Raw genomic sequence first — 17,582 nt, 5'->3', positions numbered from 1 at the left:
AGCAGTGGGCGAACAAGCGTACTGTAACCTACTTCCTCTGTTGTCGGATTGCATTTCCTTAGGATTCTTCCAATGAATCTCAGTCTGGCATCTGCTTTACCGACGATCAACTTTATATGATCATTCCATTTCAAATCACTCCTAATGTGTACTCCCAGATAATTTATGGAATTAACTGCTTCCAGTTGCTGACCTGCTATTTTGTAGCTAAATGATAAGGGACCTATCTTTCTATGTATTCGCATCACATTACACTTGTCTACATTGAGATTCAATTGCCATTCCGTGCACCATGCGTCAATTCGCTGCAGATCCTCCTGCATTTCAGTACAATTTTCCATTGTTACTACCTCTCGATACACCACAGCATCATCTGCAAAAAGCCTCAGTGAGCTTTTGATGTCATCCACAAGGTCATTTATGTATATTGTGAAGAGCAACGGTCCTACGACACTCCCCTGTGGCACACCTGAAATCACTATTACTTCAGAAGACTTCTCTCCATTGAGAATGACATGCTGCGTTCTGTTATCTAGGAACTCTTCAATCCAAAGACATAATTGGTCTGATAGTCCGCATGCTCTTACTTTGTTCATTAAATGACTGTGGGGAACCGTATCGAAAGCCTTGCGGAAGCCAAGCAACACGGCATCTACCTGTGAACCCGTGTCTATGGCCCCAAGTCTTATGGACGAATAGCGCGAGCTGGGCTTCACATGACAGTCTTTTTCGAAACCCATGCTGATTCCTACAGAGTGACGGCACAGGGACGCATGTGAACGAAGAACCAATCTGCTCCGTCACAAACATTCTTAGCTTGGCTTAAGACAATTACCATGGCAACAAGTGCACATAGACTTTGCAGGGCCATTTTGAAACACCATTGGCTCATAGTGATAGACTCTTATAGCAAGTTCCCATTTGTGGTGCCTATGGCTTCTACCACATCATGTAGCACCATTCAAGTGTTGTTCTTCATGTTATGTATAGAATGTTTGCCAGAGGTACTTGTGTTGGACAACGCATCACGGCTGCCACCATCAGACGCAGCTACACCCAACACGGCATCTGGCACCGCCAATGGTCCACAAGTATCGCTTTCCACTGTGCGATCTTGTTCTTTCCAGGGTTTTTGGCAACTGTGGCCACTGGTAAAGAGGCGTAATCCAGGAATGCATAGGCTTTTTTATGTACTCGATTGCCAGTCTCGATAGTTTGCAAAGTCGCCACCAGAACCAAATTTGTGCGTGTCATTTGCCTCTGATTCTGCTGTTTTCCTTCCCCCTGATTCAGGCCTTCCAGGACTGTGCGGCCTTTGCAGCTGCCCACTCAGCCACCAAGGCACCCCAGGAGGAGCGGATGGACGATGCCCCTCATCCCCGCTGCCTCCGTTTGTCGACTCAATGGTCCTGGACCCGCCATTGACATCATCAGCCCAGGATGCGCTCTCATGCCTGGACGTGTACCCTGGCATCAGTTTTCTGGAGGACGTTAGAGTTGGATCGCAAACCAAATGACGCGGTACGGTTGGGAGTACACCGTCCTCCACATCTACGGCTCCCAGCTCATCTCTACGTCCAGGGTCCTACATTCCTGCACACTGTTGTTCACAGCCTCACTGCAAGACAACGACATGCCATTTCAGGGGGCAAGAGTGTACTGGCATAGCCTGTCACCAGTACACTGGTCAGCAAAGAGGTTGCAAGAAGTTCGATCATAGGCACCAAATCGAGCGCACATATCCGGAGAGAGGCCAAAGAGAGACTCGCATGTCACACACTGCCAACGTCCTCTTGACTGCCGGTATTTAGATCTCTGCCATGAACCGAAGGAGTCGGTCAGTCACAGACAGACAGCCAGCCCAGTTGCAGTTGCAGTCAGACAGTATCTAGCGACCAGAGTTGCGCGTATAGTGGTACTTGTACTTCACCTACAGTCAGGCTAATGAGGACTTTTACAGAACTGGCTTGTACCACAACACATGGAGCAGCATAAAGATATGTAGCTTTCTATTCTGATAAATAAAGAACCCTGTTAATACAGTGCAACTGTGTTGTAGAAAGAGAATACTAGCCACCGAACAACATCCTCTCCTTGCTTCCCAGGGTACAAGACTCTACAGTGGGAACGAGATGACACAAGAGTTTTCATCTTTAGTTTTGTTTTTTATCAACTGCTTTTTTCACCTTGACCATAGCCAGAATTTTGATTTTACAAGGTAGTGGTCTGTATATATTTCTATATACCCAAGTGTCTATTATGCTTGGAGATAACGTTTCATTAATTATTACAAAATGTATTAATGAACAGTAAACTCGAGCATATCATGCAAGTTTGTGAATGTTTTTCTTGTTAAAGAAGGTGTCTTTTACTTTCGATTAATTAAATGTTACACTTTACCTTAGTTTTGATCCATTCTGATTTGCAGTTACTTTCCTGTTACTACATACCAATTGGCACTTTTTCAAGTCTAGCATTTAAATCTCCTGTTAAAATTACTTGGTTCTTATTTAGACATTTCTTAAGTTCTTCATAGTAAAGGTCTGTTTCTTTCTTCTTCTCTTCCTCCGGTCATTAGTTCCTATTACTGTTAGATGTACCCTGTTGAATTTTAATCTTACGGTGTCAAATTTTAATCTTATTGCTAAGCACTTTTCATTTATTACACAATAACTTATTTGAAACTTCCTGGCAGATTAAAACTGTGTGCCGACAGAGACTCAAATTCGGAACCTTCGACTTTCGCGGGGAAGTGCTCTACCATCTGAAATACCCAAGCACGATTCACGCCCCATCCTCACAGCTTTACTTCTGCCAGTACCTTGTCTCCTACCTTCCAACCTTTACAGAAGCTCTCCTGCGAAAGTTGCAGAACTAGCACTCCTGAAAGAAAAGATATTGCAGAGACATGGCTTAGGCACAGCCTGGAGGTTGTTTCTAGAATGAAATTTTCACTCTACAGCAGAGTGTTCATTGATGTGAAACTTCCTGACAGATAAAAACTGTGTGCGAGACCGAGACTCGAACTCAGGACCTTTGCCTTTCGCAGGCAAGTGCTCTACCATCTGAGCTACCCAAGCACGACTCACACCCTGTCCTCACAGCTTTACTTCTGCCAATCACAGAAACAAAGAAGCAGCTTAAATGCACAAAAGAGCTGAAGACTAAGTAAAAAAAACTTACGTGCTGAAATTCTTTCTTTGTCGGCATCCATATCCATACCGGGCAGAGGTGGAGGTGGTGGTGGAGGCGGCTCTGTGGGCGGTCCATACTGGCGCACACACTTGGGAGGCTGGCGAGGGTTCCACTGGCCCGATGCGAGGCACTGGAGGCTCGCCGGCCCCTGTAGAGTGTAGCCCACATTGCAGCTGTAGTGGACTCGCTGCTCTACACTCACCACGATCCGCCCCTCGTGGTCGGTGTGCGGCACCACTGGCACCGCAGCAGGGCTCAGGGGTTCAAGCACGTGGTAGCCGTCGGCCACCGACGGTGGTGGCGGGCACCCGTTCGAAACTGCGCAGTGTAGGAAGAGGGCACTAGCAATTGAAGTTGACGTGTCATGTGACAAACGTAAAGCACCAGAGAGTATCGAAAGTATGAAATTAGACTTGTGAAATGAAAGAATGTGCAAGAATATGTATTTTACAATTTATTTTTGCTGCATTTACCACATGCGCTTTCCGTTCAACATAAATATAGCAGGAAGAGAACCCCTAGCACCAAAAGTAGTTACCAAAGATGCAAAGGTGGCAGTTGAAACAGGACGCTCCACTTGCAAATTTTGAAAAACACTGTACGAGATGTTTGAGAAAATACACTAAAGGGATGAATCAATGGTGGGGAGCAAAAAATTGCACACTGCACGACAGGACACGATTATAAAATCCTAGCTTCAACAGTAGCGGAGATACGGGCAAAGAAATCTATTTTCATCCCTTATCATAAAGGCTGCCCTGCATGAAAGCCTTATTGTGTACGGAGGGTAAAGGCTGATTTGCACAGCAGCCCATACATTATACATTATTCTCCGCCCCTTTCATGATAGGCATGCTTATCAACTTGCTTTATATGGTAGCTGATGCTCCAGGGCAAGGAAGGGTATCCCAGACCCCAATGTATACACTGCCCAGCATGACAGGCATACTGTGTTATTTGTAGTATCAGCCTGAATGTAGGAATGGGTAGGTAATGAGGAAACCAGGAGGGGAAGAATGGAGAGAAGGGGAGGGCGAGTGGGGGGGGGGCAAGGGGAGGGCGAGTGGGTGGGGGTGGGGAACGGGAGGGCGAGTGGGTGGGTTGGCAACGGGAGGGCGAGTGGGGGGGTTGGCAACGGGAGGGCGAGTGGGGGGGGTGGCAACGGGAGGGCGAGTGGGGGGCACGGGGAGGGCGAGTGGGGGGGGCAAGGGGAGGGCGAGTGGGGGGGGCAAGGGGAGGGCGAGTGGGGGGGGCAAGGGGAGGGCGAGTGGGGGGGGCAAGGGGAGGGCGAGTGGGGGGGGCAAGGGGAGGGCGAGTGGGGGGGGCAAGGGGAGGGCGAGTGGGGGGGGCAAGGGGAGGGCGAGTGGGGGGGCAAGGGGAGGGCGAGTGGGGGGGGCAAGGGGAGGGCGAGTGGGGGGGGCAAGGGGAGGGCGAGTGGGGGGGGCAAGGGGAGGGCGAGTGGGGGGGCAAGGGGAGGGCGAGTGGGGGGGGGGCAAGGGGAGGGCGAGTGGGGGGGGCAAGGGGAGGGCGAGTGGGGGGGGCAAGGGGAGGGCGAGTGGGGGGGCAAGGGGAGGGCGAGTGGGGGGGCAAGGGGAGGGCGAGTGGGGGGGCAAGGGGAGGGCGAGTGGGGGGGCAAGGGGAGGGCGAGTGGGGGGCAAGGGGAGGGCGAGTGGGGGGCAAGGGGAGGGCGAGTGGGGAGCAAGGGGAGGGCGAGTGGGGGGCAAGGGGAGGGCGAGTGGGGGGCAAGGGGAGGGCGAGTGGGGGGCAAGGGGAGGGCGAGTGGGGGGCAAGGGGAGGGCGAGTGGGGGGCAAGGGGAGGGCGAGTGGGGGGCAAGGGGAGGGCGAGTGGGGGGCAAGGGGAGGGCGAGTGGGGGGAAAGGGGAGGGCGAGTGGTGGGAAAGGGGAGGGCGAGTGGGGGGAAAGGGGAGGGCGAGTGGGGGGAAAGGGGAGTATGAGTGGGGGGAAAGGGGAGTATGAGTGGGGGGAAAGGGGAGTATGAGTGGGGCACAGAGAGGGTACTGTGGGGCACAGAGAGGGTAGTGTGGGGCACAGAGAGGGTAATGTGGGGCACAGAGAGGGTAGTGTGGGGCACAGAGAGGGTAGTGTGGGGCACAGAGAGGGTAGTGTGGGGCACAGAGAGGGTAGTGTGGGGCACAGAGAGGGTAGTGTGGGGCACAGAGAGGGTAGTGTGGGGCACAGAGAGGGTAGTGTGGGGCACAGAGAGGGTAGTGTGGGGCACAGAGAGGGTAGTGTGGGGCACAGAGAGGGTAGTGTGGGGCACAGAGAGGGTAGTGTGGGGCACAGAGAGGGTAGTGTGGGGCACAGAGAGGGTAGTGTGGGGCACAGAGAGGGTAGTGTGGGGCACAGAGAGGGTAGTGTGGGGCACAGAGAGGGTAGTGTGGGGCACAGAGAGGGTAGTGTGGGGCACAGAGAGGGTAGTGTGGGGCACAGAGAGGGTAGTGTGGGGCACAGAGAGGGTAGTGTGGGGCACAGAGAGGGTAGTGTGGGGCACAGAGAGGGTAGTGTGGGGCACAGAGAGGGTAGTGTGGGGCACAGAGAGGGTAGTGTAGAGCACAGAGAGGGTAGTGTAGAGCACATATGAAGGCAACTGTGTGTGTGTGTGTGTGTGTGTGTGTGTGTGTGTGTGTGTGTGTGTGTGTGTGTGTGTGTGTGCTCCCAAAGCCTGGATCAATTTCCACCAAATTTGGTGCAGGATTGACAGGCTCAAAATATGTGAGCAGTGTTGGATTTATAACCTCCTTGCTCCAATAGGAGCAAAGGAACAGTGAAAACTAACAATTTTTCAGCCCTTGGTGTATAGGCTGCCCTGTACAGATGGTTTGTGTGGGTATAGTATCATCCTACCTTGGCACCCCACTTCACTGTGCAGGAAATTAGAGCACGAAATGGTTTTCAGTGCCTAACACATATGCTGCCCTGCACAACACAATTGTTGCGTGGGAGCAGTATTGGCCTGCTTTATCAACTTCCTTTGCAGAGGCTGCATGTGCAGATTGGCACAATGGGCAAACAGATTGGCGGAGGAGATGGACAGTGAGGTGCAGTATGAGGTGGGCAGAGAGGAGGAGGAGGAGGAGGAGGAGGAGGAGGAGGAGGAGGAGGAGATGAACCAAGGGGTGGATGGGATGGACATAGGGGCGAGAAAGAGGCAAACAGAAGAGAGGGGAGGAAACAGTTGGAGCAGATAGCATCTGCATGCTTCGCGGGGGTTATACGTGCAGAAAGGCACAGCCAAGGAGAGAGAGGGCGGGAGGGAGTACATAGATGGTGAGAGGAATAGAATGAGCTGAACAGAGAAATGGGGGAGGAGGAGTTGAACAGAGAAAGGGGGGCAAGGGCGAGGTGCAGCTGGACTGAGGGAGGGGGAGAAGGAGATATACATTGAGAGAGGGGTGATGTAGGTGCATGTAGACTAGTAGTGGGCTGGTAGATAAGGAAGAGGGGCATGAGGATATGAACAGAGGGAGGAGAGCAGGGTGCAGACAGAGGGGGGGGGGGGGGGGAGAAGTTGCGGTCAGAGAGAAGGACACTGAAGATGTACATAGAGAGGTAGAGGAGATGGAGAGAGATTGAAAAGGAGGAGCCTGACATTTGTTTGAACATAGAGAAGGAGGAGGAAGAGATGTCTACAACATACATGCCAAATGTGCATGAGTCAAGCTGTGTGAAAAAGGCTGGTTTTTATTTTCCATGTATGGGGCCAATAGGATTACACGAGGTACAATCAATCAATGCTGCTTTGATGGATAGCCTTCTTTTGTGTCCAAATTTGTTTCATCCTTTCAGAATGAAGTTTCTTTCCTTCATCAGAACACAGTGTTCATTTTCTAATTTCCTTCTGACCAACTATCCAATCAAATATCTTTTGTGTTAACGTTTTTGTATCTGTAACGTCTGGCTGAGTTATACCGGCTACCTTAAGATCATCCTTAATCACAGATATCCATTTACTTGGCTCAATTTTGGTCTTACTTCTGTTTTTGTTGAATTCTACTATTTGTTTTATCAACCTAGTGGCTTTGGTGTGAACCTATGAAACACTGAAATGGACAAGAGACTGATGCAGAAACGTGTTTTATTTATAGCCACGATTAGTCACAATACGCGGTTATGGACTTGTTACAAGAAAGACATGGCATTAGGGGATAATGTAAATGGATCTCAATGCTGTCAAGGACAAGTGGATCTACAAGGTGATTTAGAGTGCAACATTTTAAGACAGTGGGAAGTATTCATTATGCAGCACCTGTAAAACTTCATTTCAGGACTGTGATGGTATTTTAGTGCAAGAGGAGGGTCATCAGTTTATCGCAAAACCTCTACATTAGAAATCAGAATGAAGGAAGATTAGGGTTCGATGGAGACAGACCATGAACTTGGCATTTGGAAAAGTTGGGGAGAAATCTGGGTGAAGGTGGAAAAGACAAATATCTATGAAGAATCTGGTAGTTCCAGTCAGGAACAAAGCATCACATTAGGTACAAGAACAAAGCAAGATTAGGGTCTAAACGCTTGGAATGTTTCATAGATGAAGGAGGAAACTGGCCATATTCTCACATTTGGCTGTAACAATTTAAGAACATCACAAAAAACCTAAATCTGGATGGCCAGATGCAGATTTGATCCACAGTCCTCCCAAACCCAAGTCCAGTGGACTACCCAAAGCACCATCTCGCTCGGTCATGGAGTACAAGACATAGAAGAAAGAACAATAAGCACAAGATGAATACAGAAAAATAAAAAGGAGAATGATAATTAAAATCTATGACCAAAATTGAAAAATTTCACCAAAAAATTAAACTTACACTGGGAAATAAAAAGCTTTTCCTGCACAGGGAACATATCATCACAATACTATATAGAAAGTATCTGAAATAAATGAAAGGCACCATTTGGACACAGAATAGAGTGGTATGCAGCATTGGAAGCAACACTAAGCCAGCAAGATGGCTGCCTATATCAGGCACTGGGAATAACAAGACAAAGTGTACAAATCAATATAGGCCGTATGAGTGATTAAATGACACTGAAAGATGATAGACAGTGAGAATGACAGTCACAATAACCAGTACTGTAAATAAAGTCTTGAAACATCTCATTAAAGTGTATGTCATAATATCCATTAAAAATCTCAAACCCTACCAGTGGAAAGAGTTAGTTTCCACACAGGCCTCAGTTAGTTGGTCAGTTAGCTAGTTAGGTTCATGTTACAGGAGCATTTTGTACACATCATAATGATGTGGAATGAGTCCTTTTACATTCACTCCAGAAATTAATTCACTGAGAGTCCAACTTGGCAGACGTCTTCTTCACCATCAGTCAGGCATTAACTAGATAAGTCAGGTGAACTTCATTACTATCTGACAAATATCAACAATAACACCGATGTCTTTCCCATCTATGTGAAAACAGATTAACATTTATAATTTTTTATTTCAATCTGTTATTTTTATTTTAATTTATTTGCTATCTTTATTTCTACTGACATTTTCCAAAAATTTTGACAAGATGATGTGTTCTAGAATAGTATCCCATGTGAGCAACAGTAATATTCTCAGTACATCACAGTTTGAATTCCACAATAATTGCTCTCCTGACAATCCCATTTACATTTTCACTCGCCAAATTATAAAAGTATTACAGAACAAAATAACACCAGATGGTATTTTCTGTGACCGATCCAAGCCATTTGAGTGTTTGAATCACAATATTTTCCTAGATACATAAAATATCCTATCCATACATGCAAAATTAACGCATTATAAAACAGATACACTACTTATGCACCTGAAACCATCTTCAAAACAACTGATAGAACAGAAACTGACAAAAAGAAGAATAATTAGGAAATTCATAAATAAACAATATCAGGCAAATGAACATTGGAGAATAGTTTCAAATGAAACAGTTTACAAGAAAACAGAACGAATAATGGGCATGATCAGGAAGAAGCATATTTCATTCTTTGTACATATAAAAATTGTGGAACAGTAAGAGCAACATTAAATGGATCACAGAAATTAAGGAAGATATAAGAGAACTCCAAATTACAGTAGACTTAAAAAACAGAAAAAAACTAGAATACTGGAAGACACACAAACAAGGTTACAAATGAAGATCAATAAAAGGGCTACAGGAAGAGTGATATCAGTTGAAGAAAGAAAGAAAATATCTGAAAGAATGAAGAAGTATTTGGCAGACAGTAGAGCAAAACACTCTTCATATAATAATACATTATAACAATTCCTCTACAGCTACTGCACTACTAAATTTCTTATTGACTTACTATTGAACTCTATTGTATTATTGAATCACAACAGGCTGTATAAACCTCGGTATAAATGTAACAATACCAGAGAAGGAAAGCCCACACTCGCCATGCCACAGAACTAAATATGTTGTGTCTTTTTAAAACTGAGGGTAGGACCATTCACAGAAAACCAGTCAATGATACTTTCAAGAACTTTGTTTCCATTTTCTCTGTTTATCTGTCATGTGCACAATGAACTAGTTCTGCTTGTTGTATATTAGACAGATCATTTGCATATATGAGGAACAATATTGGATGTAACACTGAACTGTGGGGAGCCCCCACACACGTTTTCTCGCCAATCAGAATTATCTTACGGGACTATATTGACTGACTTACTAATTGCAACTTTCTGCATTTTTTGTTGTTGTTAGATATGACATTGTCCATTGGTTTTCTATACGATCAATCCCATAAAACTTTATTTATCTAGGAGAATACTGTGTTTCACACAGTCAAATGCCTTGGATAGGTCGCAAAAAATAACCAGTTGTTTTATAGTTTAATTTTATAAAATCTGGTGAGTGAACATGTAAACGGTATTTGCAGTAGAATAATCCTTCTTGTTTCACTTTTAGAACAAAATTTCTTAATTATTAAGTTGGAGATGACAGTCATTCAGTTGTAATGTGTGTAAAGTTAAGCAGTATCTGTCAATAGTATTTGCATTCAGTGTATTCGATATTTTCATTGCTACAATGTAGATATAGTTTTTGGTTCTGGGATGTAAATTACTTAACACTCTTGATATAAAAAGAACGAATCCCTCTGTATTTGTTTTTCATAGTAGTTCTGATTTAATAGTTTACTGAATTGCTCTGTGACTGGTTGTTGTGCTCTTCAGCCTGAAGAATGCTTTGATGCAACTCTCCATACTTATCTGCACCATACAAGCCTCTTCATCTCAGCATAACAACCACAACCTACAACTATTTGGACCTGCTTACTGTATCAAAACCTTTGTTTCCCACAATTTTTACCTCACACTTCTACCCATTATAAAACTGATGTTCCTTTGATGCCTCAGGATGTGCTCTATCAATTGATCCCTTCTTTTAGACAAGTTGTACATACGTTTCTTTTTTCAGTGCTTGGTTCAAAACTTCTCCCATTAGTTATTCAATCTCCATATAATCTTCAATATTCTTTTATAGTACCATATTTCTAAATGTTCTAGCTTCTTTTTGTATGAACTGTGTGACAATAACTCCAGAAAAGACATTGTAACACTTAAATTTATATTGGATGTTAACAAATTTCTGTTTTCTGTAACTTTTTTCTGGTCATTATATCCACTCTACATCAGCCATAAGTGGTTATTTTGTTGCCAGAAAGGCAAAAGTCATCTACTACTTTTAGTCTCTCATTTCCTAATCTATTTAGCATTGCTTGATTTAGTTAAACTACATTCCACTAACCATGTTTTACTTTTGTTGAGATTAATCTTGTAAAGAGTTTTTGAGATGCAAACCATTAAGCTCAGCTGCTCTTCAAAGTCCTTTGCCATCCTTGAAAGAATTACATTGTCATCAGCATTTCTTCTCCACGAACTTTAACGGCTTTTTCAAATTTCTCCTTCCTCCCCAGAGTGAGCAGATGACATCACTGTCAACCAACGCTTACAAATAGCTAAACATTTTAATTACATTAATTGTAGGCTCAGTTTTAAAGCTTTTGATTTGAGTTATTTATAATTATTACTATAAGCACAGTATAGATCTTGACAGTAGAGATCACATCTTCTCACAGTCACTGGTTGTCAGCAACTGGCACTGCAAAACCACTGATAAGTGTAACACATGGCAAGGAAATAATAAATACAGTGGAAACTTCAAAAATCTTAGGTGTCGAATTTGATGAGAATTTAAATTGGAAAAAGCACATTTTGGTACTCCAAAAACAAATTAATTCAGCCACATTTGCACTAAGAGTCATTAAAAATCTTGGGGAGAGACAAATCAGTAAGTTGACATATTTTCATTCAATAATGTCATAATGAATAAAGTTATGGGGTAACTCATCTTTAAGAAAGAAAGTCTTCATTGCTGAGAAAACGGTGCTGTGAGAACAATGTGTGGTACTCACACAGAATAATCTTGTAGACATCTGTTTAAGGAGTTTGGCATTCTGACTGATGCTTCACAGTACATTAATTTCTTCAGGAAGTTTGTTGTAAATAATCCACTACAGTTCAAAAGGAACAATGGTGTGCAAAAATACAATACCAGAAGCAAAAATAGCATTGATTACGCCGCATTAAGGTTGTCCTTAGCATAAAAAGGAATGGACAATGCTGCAACAAAAATTGTTGACCACTTAGCCTGAGAAAGTTTCTCCTCGATACCTCCTTTTATTCTGTGGAATAATTTTTATTGGTGTGATGTGCAAAAAGTGGTGGGTAGAAATTACTCACACGTCTGTATCTTTTTTCTTTTTTTTAAAAAAAAGAAAAAAACTACCTTACAAATATTCAGAACGTAAGCATATGTACAAATTGTACAGATTAATTTGTGGTGTGAATGTAAAATGACTCTTTCTACATCAGTACGATCTATTGTGCAAAATGACTCAAAAAACATGACACTAAGTAATTAAGCTTGAAACAGTATACTGTTCTCTATTCAAAAATGTGAGACGAACCTGTGGATTTATTAGAAAAATAATTTGAAGCTATAAGAAAGATTACTATAAAAAAACATAAAATCAGATTTGTCACATATCATGAAACTATAACAAAGTCAGGCACAGAAAAATTAATAAACACAAAGAAGAAACAAACACTTCACAATGAGCTGGAGAAAATTTTCTGTTATACAAAGAGTTTTTAGGAAGTTTTCCTTGTTAGGATAGGAAACATTAATATGTTAGATGCACCTTCCCAATGTAAGAAGCACTTCATTCCACTAACCAAGTTGTGGAGGAACACCGAGAAACAATGGAACCCAGGTTCCAACAATGGAGGTGAAACTGCAATAACCTGTAAAAAAGTGTAGGCACACTAGCATAAATACGGTTTAGTCACTCACCACACGTGGCAGCCAGTCCCGTCCACACACCGTCGTGACAAGAGCGAATGTGGCTGCCAGGTGGTGACAGCTGAAACCCCACCCCACAGCTGTAGATAGCCTTTGTTCCATGTCGGTAGCTGTTAGGGCCATCTTGGCGAGCTTCGACGCTGACTCCTCCATCGCGCAGCAGCGGTGGTGGTTTGCACCCTGTGACAACAGGGAAGTGACATTTTATGTAGCTGAGATACTTTCTGTTCACCCCCAAACTGCAAGTGTGTTACTTTCTTATAGTAGGTGAATAACGTTCTTGAGATCCACTGAGATTTCTGCTTACGGGTTACAGATAGTCTATTTAGGTTGAATAAATCAAAATGACAGAGTTACGGAACACTACACTGCATGACAAAAAAAGTGATGCTTCCTGAAGGGAAGGAGGAAACACAATGAAACTTCACAGGTTCAGATGGTATGTGACCCTACTTCGGTAACTACAAAATAGAGTCAAATTTATAAAGAACTTGGCAGTATAACACCACATATGAGTAGGACATTGTAACTCCTCTGGCCTGCACATGTGCACTGATTTGGTTGGAAAGAGTGGCACAAATTGTTGTATCCTCTCCTGAGACAAGCGGCTCACACGTATTTTAACAGGTCCTCGCGAACTTGGATACGGGCAACGGGATGGAGAAGCCATCCGAGCTGGCATAACACACAGTCTATCGAGGACGACCCGGGGATCTTGCTCACTACAAGAGCACCTCAACGTTGTGCCGACAGTTCATCGTTCTGTTGAAGGATGGTATAGTAATACTGCCGCACGAGAGGTAATGCGTGAGGACGCAAAATGTTCGTGACATACCATTATTCCATCAGAGTTTCCTCAGTCACTGTCACCTGTTATCTGAAGTCATACCTGACATTTCCCATGCCGTGGCACCAGGAGCAACACCGTTGGGAGAATCGGACCTCTCGTCAGGTCACCACCACGCACGACAATCATGGTCATCTGGGGTAGTTTAGAACCCCAATTCATCAATGAAGACAATGCAATGCCATTCGTCAGCAGTCCACATTTCCTGGTCACACACAAATTCAAACACAGACATTTGAATTGTTTTGTTAACAGCAGCCAATGCACAGGACAGTAATTTCCTAGTGCAGCTGGTGCTAGTCTCCAAGCAATGGTATGGGATGACACAGAATTTGCAAGGAGTTCGATACTTTTTCATGGATGGCAAGCACAGATGTGAAGGGGTTAGGAGGACCTTGCTGGATGACACGAAAATCCTCCCTTATCGCGGCCAGACATAATCCACTGATAATTTAACATCTGACTTCGTTCATGCCCCTTGTATGCCCTACCAGGCCGGTAACAACACTAAACACAAAGCACGCTAATGCTTTCTGGTGGCCATTCTACCCCCATCACAGAGAACTGAGATTTTAATAATTTATACAACAACAAATGGTGAGCACATGTACAAAGCTGGGAGCTCCAGTCCACCGCTGACAGCCCCGCCCCCCCTCCCAAGACAGTGTATTATATAAAAATGTTAATACAAATTATAATAAAACTAAAATGAGGCCACTAAGGCTAAGTTCATTTCACATTCGTTTGCAAAATATCTGTGAAGGACTCATTAAGAATTTCTATGTGTGACTCTGACATGTTTCTGAAAAAATCTCAACACCTTCACACCTTTGTGTGGTTATTCTTTTCTGATATGGTATTATAACAATGTGTTGAATAAATTTAAACAATGGAAATATGGGAGTGAATAACGATTCGAATTGCAACACACTGCTACTCTCAACACAAAAGATAATAAATTTTGTGAGACTTAAGTATTATACAACAATCTACTTTTAAATGTGCCTGTCTCCTCTGTGTGGTTAGTAGCAGTTCATTCTAATTCATACTGTTATAGCACTATAACTTTTTGAGACGTAGCGGCGATGGAAAGGATTTCAATGAATAATGCACACTGTGAAATAGTTACTAAAATACCATGGTATTTACAAAGATTTCAGATTCTATAGAATCTTCTAATATGTTGAAAGCTTCTGTGTGGGCTACATCACTCAGAATAGCAGAGTGTACATTGATAATTACTTAAACTCTTTGTCCCTACTTGAATCTCTCATTTCAAATGGAATCAAATGCATAGGAACCATGAGAAACGACTGCTTAGATAAGGTACGCATGCCAGTTGTAAAGAAGGCACCACGAGGTACTACTCATGTGTTACATGATTCAGAGAATTGTATCACACTTGTAAGATGGAACGATAATAATCAAGTGGTTCTGGGACAAATGTACTGGATGAAGGTGTATGCTAGAGGTGGAATAGAGAATCAAGAAGGAAGGTTTCCATACCTCAGCTTTCCCTTGTACAGGAATATAATCGGTACATGGGAGGTGTAGACCTTTTGACAATGTACGAAGTCTATACTGCTGTTCGAATAAGATCAAAGAAATGATACTGGCCAATGATCAGGATCTGCCTAAATGGTGCTGTTGTGAATATGTGGATCCTATACCGGCAGCTGAATAATAATGTAAGCTTACTGGAATTTAGCAGACATATTGTACTTTCAATTCTGACTTGACCTAACATTGAAAAGCCAAGAAGTGTGAGGCCAAGATTTCTGTCACAAGTGTAAGAAGACATAAGATTTGATATATGATTGATGGGCAGAGTATGCAAAGAAGATGTGGACAATGTGGTAAATGCATAAAATTTCACTGTGTAAATACAATGTGGAACTCCACCCAAAGTGATGTTTCATTTTGTATCACTGGCACTAAGAAGACTAAGTTGTCAAATAAACTATTATTTTTGGCACTTGTCCTTTATTATTGCAATACCTTACTTTATTCATGTAATGCAGTATAGTTATTTTGTTGGTCGCCCTATATGAATTTGCCATGCATCCTTAATGTATAAATAAATAATGTAACCTTAAAATACAAATAAAATGAACATTACAATATCTGGAAATTATTAGTGTACTTTTCCTTCACTTATTCGTGTAATGAATGATAATCATGAAAAATTCAACATACTGCTTATGATAAAATTGTGTAAGGAATTCTGACCACTACTGCCCATCGTATGATATATCATATCTCAATAATTTTACCCCTTACTGTCCACCGTGTGACACATCATATGTAAAAAAAAATTATAAATTTAAGGCTACCATCATAAACTAACATTCATAATGCGATTGTTAACCCATATGGGTAGCGGACCTGAAATTTCATCAAACTCTAAAAATTAATTCTGGGATGCAATGGGTTAATATTCTCATACACTGTTCAAAAAGATTTCGGGCTTGCAGCCGGTCATCGTAAACTTCTTCGCACGATATTTCGGCTGGACAACTGCCAGCCGAAATATCGTGCGAAGAAGTTTACGGCGACCGGCTGCAAGCCCGAAATCTTTTTGAACAATTGATTCGCCGGGAAAATTTCAAATTTTACATTCTCAAACACTGCTATTTCAGCAGTAGCCTCCTCTGTATATAACCAACAACAACTGGAAAAAATCATTTTGTGGGGGTATGAAATTGAATGGTAATACAGGATCAGGTCTAACAATGAATAAGAAGATAAGAACTTGGATGAACTACTTTGAATACAGTGTTGTGGCGTATGGTTGGTGGGTTGCGATCAAGCCACACAGCAGAGGGCTAGACCTTGCCTCCCTGTATGCCAGAGACGTGCAGCACTGCTGTGCTGCCACCACAAGCCATATGACACTAACTTAACTTCATACTTTTCCTCCATCGGATGGCCTTTAATGGCTGCTGCCAAGCAGCTTGCCTGTCACTGTGAGTTCCAGACTCGACATCAATGTTCTACTTCGAAAGTACTGCGAGTATATTCCTCAGAGTGCAGCACTCGCCATCAGAGCCTAGAACACAGCCAGTGCATGCAGTATTGACTGTGTCCACATCAATGTTTCTCAGTCGGCCGTGACAGACTGAGAGCTTCTGCCTTCAGGAACTGTTATCATACTAATCACAATCTTTCATCAGATCAGCACGATCCTTACATTGCCTCCACTCAGAAGCTATTTCAGTTGCTCAACACTATCATGTACTTTTTACATCTACATACATACTCTACAAGCCACCATATGGTATACTACTAGCCATTTCCTTTCCTGTTCTATGTGCAAATAAAGTGAGAGAAAATTGACTGTTTATATGGCTTGCCCTAATGCCTCTCATCTTATCTTCATGATCCCTAGGCAAAATGTATGTTGGTGGCAGTAGAATCATTCTGCAGTCAGCCTCAACTGCCAGTTCTTTAAATTTTATCAATAGTGCTCATCAAAATGAATGAGGTTCCCATCTGAGTTCTTCAAGCACCTCTGTGATACTTGTGGCTTGTTCGAACCTACCGGTAAGAGATCTAACAGCCTCAGAATTGGTTTAATGGCATCCTTTAATCAGACCAGGTGTGGATCCCAAAAATTTGAACAGTCAGTTGCAATAGTGTCCTATATGTAGTCTCCTTAACAGGTGAACTACAACTGGTTCAAGAAATGAGGTCGTATACAGGGAAAAGACCCGAAGGCACCAGAAGGTTTCAGATAGATTATACAATGGTACAAAAAGAGTTTTGTGTGTTGCAATGAAGTTCTATTGTTTTTGACTATGCAGGCACCTTTCTCTTCTTGTGCAAAAGAATACTACAATTATTATAGCCAAGATAGGTACGAATACAAGACTCAAGCATTAGCTCTGCAGATGACGATGCTGATAGAATGTATGATGAGATAAAAGAAATTGTTTTGATAGTTAAAGGAGAATAAAAATGCATTTTGAGGGAGGACTAGAATTCAGTTGGAGTAAAAGCAAGGTAAGAGAACATTACATGAACATGTACTGAGGAAAGATATGAAAGAGGAAACCTATGGTACAATTCTGCTTACAGTACAATTTAAACATTACTAATATTGTTTCAAGAATTGAGGTTGTTTACAGAGATACAGAGAACAGACCCAGCGACACTAAAAATTTATACAGTGATA

General features: G+C 43.0%; 1 protein-coding gene across 2 annotated transcripts in view; it reads right to left on the bottom strand.

Annotated features, from left to right (window-relative positions):
* LOC126292234 (sushi, von Willebrand factor type A, EGF and pentraxin domain-containing protein 1-like) overlaps window positions 1-17,582 on the bottom strand; it is a 107,953-nt gene that overhangs the window by 71,682 nt on the left and 18,689 nt on the right. For both annotated transcript variants that reach the window (XM_049986109.1, XM_049986110.1), the window contains exons 3-4: window positions 12,553-12,741; window positions 3,184-3,513 (exon numbers count right to left, since the gene is read on the bottom strand). In XM_049986109.1, coding sequence (XP_049842066.1) covers window positions 3,184-3,513; window positions 12,553-12,741 — 519 coding nt within the window. The remainder of the gene's footprint in view (window positions 1-3,183; window positions 3,514-12,552; window positions 12,742-17,582) is intronic.

Source organism: Schistocerca gregaria, chromosome 9 (assembly GCF_023897955.1).
Source record: "Schistocerca gregaria isolate iqSchGreg1 chromosome 9, iqSchGreg1.2, whole genome shotgun sequence".
NCBI lineage: Eukaryota > Metazoa > Arthropoda > Insecta > Orthoptera > Acrididae > Schistocerca > Schistocerca gregaria.
The sequence above is the reverse complement of the archived record's forward strand: the minus strand, read 5'-3'. Positions and strand labels throughout refer to the sequence as shown.